This window comes from Chinchilla lanigera, unplaced genomic scaffold (genome assembly GCF_000276665.1).
Source record: "Chinchilla lanigera isolate Chin_1 unplaced genomic scaffold, ChiLan1.0 scaffold00191, whole genome shotgun sequence".
In the NCBI taxonomy this organism is placed as follows: Eukaryota; Metazoa; Chordata; class Mammalia; order Rodentia; family Chinchillidae; genus Chinchilla; species Chinchilla lanigera.
In genome coordinates this window covers 609998-615141 of record NW_004955592.1, presented here as the reverse complement: position 1 = coordinate 615141, position 5144 = coordinate 609998, and the positions used below count along the sequence as shown (strand labels likewise).

General features: G+C 41.2%; 1 protein-coding gene across 1 annotated transcript; it reads left to right on the top strand.

The window, feature by feature from the left end:
- The first annotated feature begins 287 nt into the window (after nt 1-287).
- LOC102013569 (late cornified envelope protein 1C) lies at nt 288-1968 on the top strand. The gene is made up of 2 exons (XM_005414621.2): nt 288-364; nt 1374-1968. The coding sequence occupies exon 2, from the start codon at nt 1401-1403 to the stop codon at nt 1755-1757; it is 357 nt and encodes a 118-aa protein (XP_005414678.1). The 5' UTR covers nt 288-364; nt 1374-1400; the 3' UTR covers nt 1758-1968.
- The last annotated feature ends 3176 nt before the right edge of the window (nt 1969-5144 follow it).

Genomic DNA, 5144 nt, shown 5'->3' with positions numbered 1-5144 from the left:
ACTGGGGACTCTAGTTCCAAAAATAAGAACTAAGAATTCTTCCAGGCTTGCATTACCGTAGGGAATAAAATAGCAGGTCATATAAAAAGTGCCCCTACACCTGCCCCTCTTTTAAAAAAAAAAAAACTCTATTCCTACCAAGAAGTAGCATCTCTAAACCTGATGAAGGGAAGTGGGTGAGCAGCATGCAGTCATCACTTGACACAATATCATGTGGGTGGCAGGAGGCGGGACCTCTCATGCCGTGGTCCTGTCTCACATGCTAGGGCAGAGCTCAAGGCCAGAATAAAAGGGCACAGGGACAGAGCACCTCCATCCACTCACCTCCTGTGGTGTACAGAGCTTCTGTGTTCCTGTGACTCCGGTAAGTGTCCACTGGGAATAACAGCAGAAGGGGAGGCTGGGCAGGGCCCTCAGGGAGAGAGGTCACGTTTCAGAGGAGGAGAGTTTAGGGAAGACTGAAAGGTGGGAGCAAAAGAAGACTCTGGCACCAATGGGGGAATGAGGGGAAAATGGACGTATGTGCATTTGGGGTCTGGAGAGAACAAACTGCTCTGTATCGGGGTAGGCTCATCAGGATAGGAGACACTGAAACACAGAGACTTCCTCCACTTGGACAGAAGGGATCCAGCCTCTGAGAAACAGCCCTGTCCTTGGCAGCAAATGAAAAACTGGAGCCAAAGCAGCACACCAGGTGCTGCTCTGGGCTTAGGAAACCCACAGAGCCATAGGTGAGGGGTTTGTTGATATTTCCCGAGCTGATTGGGATATCACATGCTTTACGCCTGTCATGTCAGTCCATAAGCCTCAGTTGGCTGTGAGCTGAGGATATCTGAGTTCTGGGATGACATCAAGTGCCTGAGATCCAAGCCCCAGGGCTGCAGGTTTTGATGAGTTTTTAGTCTCTTCTCTTATGGATTGAGTTTACTGACCTGGCGATCTCTAGATCCTTAGCAACACTGACCTGCATGGTAAAATCATCTTATAAGCTATGACAAGAGGAGATGTTTGCCTTTTCTTTTAAAGAATATTTTCCCTGGAATTCCCATTCAACTGGGCGATTTTAACGTCTAAAGAGATTTGCAATACTGTTCCTCTTTCAATTTCCCCCAACAAATCTTGGACTCGAATATGTTCTATAATATTGTTTGGTCTCAGTTTGCTGCAGTTGTATAACAACAGCAATTCTTCTGTGACTTACACATGTATTCTGAACTCAGAGGGATAAATGTGACAAGGTAAGAATATAGAGACTGCTTCAGAAATAAAACCACAACAGATGATGTTTCTACGGCTCAGGTGATATTGAGAGAGGTAGAATGTCCAAGTGTGGCCTGTGGCCCGGGTCTAATTTGTACTTGATTTTCTCTCAGCTCGTGAACTCCTGCTCACCTACCAAGATGTCATGCCAGCAGAACCAGCAGCAGTGCCAGCCGCCTCCCAAGTGCACCCCCAAGTGCCCTCCCAAGTGTCCTACACCAAAATGCCCCCCAAAGTGTCCCCCTAAATGCCCCCCAGTCTCTTCCTGCTGCAGTGTCAGCTCTGGTGGGTGCTGTGGCTCCAGCTCTGGGGGCTGCTGTGGCTCCAGCTCTGGGGGCTGCCGCAGCTCCGGGGGTGGTGGCTGCTGCCTGAGTCACCACAGGCCCCGCAGGTCCCACCGCCACAGACACCAGAGCTCTGGCTGCTGCAGCCAGCCCTCCGGGGGCTCCAGCTGCTGTGGCGGGGGCAGCAGCCAGCACTCTGGAGGCTGCTGCTGAAGTGGACTTCACTTCCTCCTCTGTCTGAGGCTGCATGAATGGCTGAGAGGTCCAAGCAAAAGTTGAGCTCTGGCCTGGGGCATCACCCTGGCCTTGTATCCAGAAGTCTAGACTGTTCTCCTAAAAATATTGGAAGCTTCCTTACCCTCTCCTATGGCAATGTATTCTGTGGCCTGAACTGGAATGATTAAAATCTGGAACTCTTCCCCAACTGGCTCTGAGACCCATTCATCTCCTGCTTGCGTTATCATTCCCCTCTCTTCCGTAGACAGATAATGGATTTTGGTGTCAACCAGCAAAAGTTTGTTTCTATGTATACTTACTTTTTTCTCTAATTCTGTTTTCCCTTTAACCAAGACCCAGAAGCAATAATAGTTATGAACATTGGTATTTCAGAAACTTGTACCCTTCAGATGTCTAACCTCGTTTCTAGATATGGCAGGAGACCATCATTTCTTGATTTGTGCGCCCCCCTCCCCACATTTACTACTAAAATTCTTCCTTGACTTCTGTATCATATTATAATAATATCACACATTAAAATCCACTTACTTTCCACATATAGCACAATGACTTTTAGCAAATATTGCAGTCATGTAATCACAATTGCAAGCAACACTACAAAAATGTAGTTGATTGCTTTTTACTCAGTATTTGGAGAAAGTTTTAAAAATAGTAAAAACTTCATAATATATTAAAGAAAGTTTTGACACATTTAGCCACATTATTATGAAACTGCAAGTGGAAGAAGACACTATTTTAAAAGGTAGAAGGATAAGACTGAACATAAGAAAATATAACACACGATAGGGATAAGACCAACTTCCTGTTGTGGACTGGATGCGAGTGTCCCCTAATAGCCCATGTGTTTGTTACACACTTAATCTTCAGGGTAGCACTAATGGGAACTGGTGGAACTGTTAAGAAGCCGAGGCCAAATGGGGGATCCTTAGGTCATTAGGAACATTTCCTTGAGGAAATCATGGAGCTTCACTCCTTCCTCTTTCTTTATCTTCCTGGCAATTATGAAAAGCTTTTGTTCTGTTGGTGCCTTCGTGCCATGATATGCTGGCTTGCCAGGGTATGAAACAATAGGACTAATCAGTCATGAAGTACAAACTCCAAAGATGTGAGACAAAATAAATCTTTTCTCTTTATAAGATGTGTATCTTAGGTATTTTGTTACAGTAATGTAAAGCTAACCAACACATATCCCTTACTAATATAACATACCTATAAATTAAGATTTAAAAGTAAATATTCCTCTAAATAATTTGGTAGGTCATGAGTGATTGATTGTTTTAAAAGAATAAAACAATAAATAGCAATAACCACTGAAATTATATTGTAGAAGCTATCCAACTCACTTATAAAGAAGAAACATAACAATTTCTTTCAAAGGGAGCTATTCCATTTACAAGACTAGTAACATTTAAAAGCCTTATGAAACTCACTGTTTCTGCGATTGTGTCCAAATAGTCCCTTATTCTGTGTTTGGGAATGAATGATCTTTCATTCATTTGAGAAAAATTTGTTAGAAGAAATTAATTACTTGCATATATCCCATCACACAAAAGTTGTTATTGGATTTCTCCAATGATATAAACAATAATGAATAAAGAATAAATGCATAAGAATGCTTGCTATAATGATGGAACATAATAAGAGCATTCAACCCCGTTGCAGAATATGAGATTAAAAATCACAACACTAGCAACACTGAAAACTTTGAATTTTAAAAGAAGCCATTTAAAATAGTAACTGCATTCTCTTCTACATGTGATATCAAACACATTTTCTCCAAAATTTATTTTAATTTTCCAACTAAACTAGAGCACAGCTGACAGGTACTATATATATTTAAATATACAACTTGATGATTTGATATACATATCTGTTGTGGAATATTTACCAGATCCAAGCTAATGAATATATGTATCACATTAGGTAGTATGTGTGTGTGTGTGTGTGTGTGTGTCTGTCTGTCTGTCTGTGTAATGAGAGCACTTAAGCATTCCTTTCCTAGAGACTTTCAAGTATACAATAAAATATTTTAAGCTACAGTCACATTGCTGTGCTTTAGTTCTCTGGAGTTCACTTATCTTGTGCAACTAAAATTACCACTATGCCACCATACCTCTCTTTCCCCCCACCCCTGGAAAGCACTATACTCTCTGTTTCTGTGAGTTTGACCTTTTTGGATTCCACATATAATTGGCATCATGCAATATTTATCTTTCTGTGCACGGCACATTTCATGTAGCAAAATATACTTTAAGTTTACATCACAAGTGGCCATGTGTCCTTCCATTTTAAGGCCAATATACACCTCACATATACATAACATTTTTATCAGTTCATCCATTGACAGACATTTAAATTGTTTCTATATATTGGCCAGTGTCAGCAGTGCTGAGCTGATATGGAAGTGTAAGACACTAATTTTACCTTCTTTGGTTTTACAAAGTATTTCCAGATGGAGAACTGCTGGACTATGATGTAGTTTTATTCTTAATTTTTGAGGAACTTCCCTATGGTTTTCTATGATTTTACCAGTTGATGTTCCTACCAACGGTATGCAAGGATTCCCTTTGGCAAGTCCTTGCCACCACTTGTTCTCGTTTACCTTTCGTATATTAGACATTGAGAGCAATGCAAGGTGTTATCTCATTGAACTTTGATTTGCATTCTAGATGGTTAGTGAGACTGAGCACATTTTCATATACCTGTTGAACATTTGTATGTCTTTTGAGAAATATCTATTTGGGTCCTTAGTCCAGTTTTAAACTGAGTTCTTTAAATAGTGTCTTCAAGTTACATGAGTTCTTTCTTTATAATCATTAAAAGATTCTGATGAGATAAGGAAAAAAATCGAAAGATCATGGGTTTATTTGCTGTTGTCTCTGAATCACAAAGAAAAAACAACTATTCAGCTTGAATTACTTGTGAGTAGATTTCAGCAGTACTTTCTTATATCCTGTGAGATGGTGAAAATTTATATGGGGCTGGGGATATAGCTCAGTGGCATAAGCACCCGCCTGGAAAGCGCAAGGTCCTGAGTTCTATTCCCATTACCAAAGAAGAAAACAAAAAGAAAGAAAGAAAAAGGAAATTTAGCTACATGAAACAGTCACCTTTCACAAATGAAAACCTTCAGAAAGTCACTGATTTGCTCTTAAGGTTGTTCAGGTTGACCTGATATCTGTCCCATCGTATCTCACAGCCACATATTCGATGCCTGTCTTCTTCACTGCTGACTCACCACTGACAGACAAGTTCGGTCAGTGAGGACTTGGGCATTGCCTGCTTAGAGGCAGAGGCATGGGCAAAGCGGCATCTCAGTCCTACCATTCTAGAAATCCAGAGCTGACCTTCTGAATAGCCCTC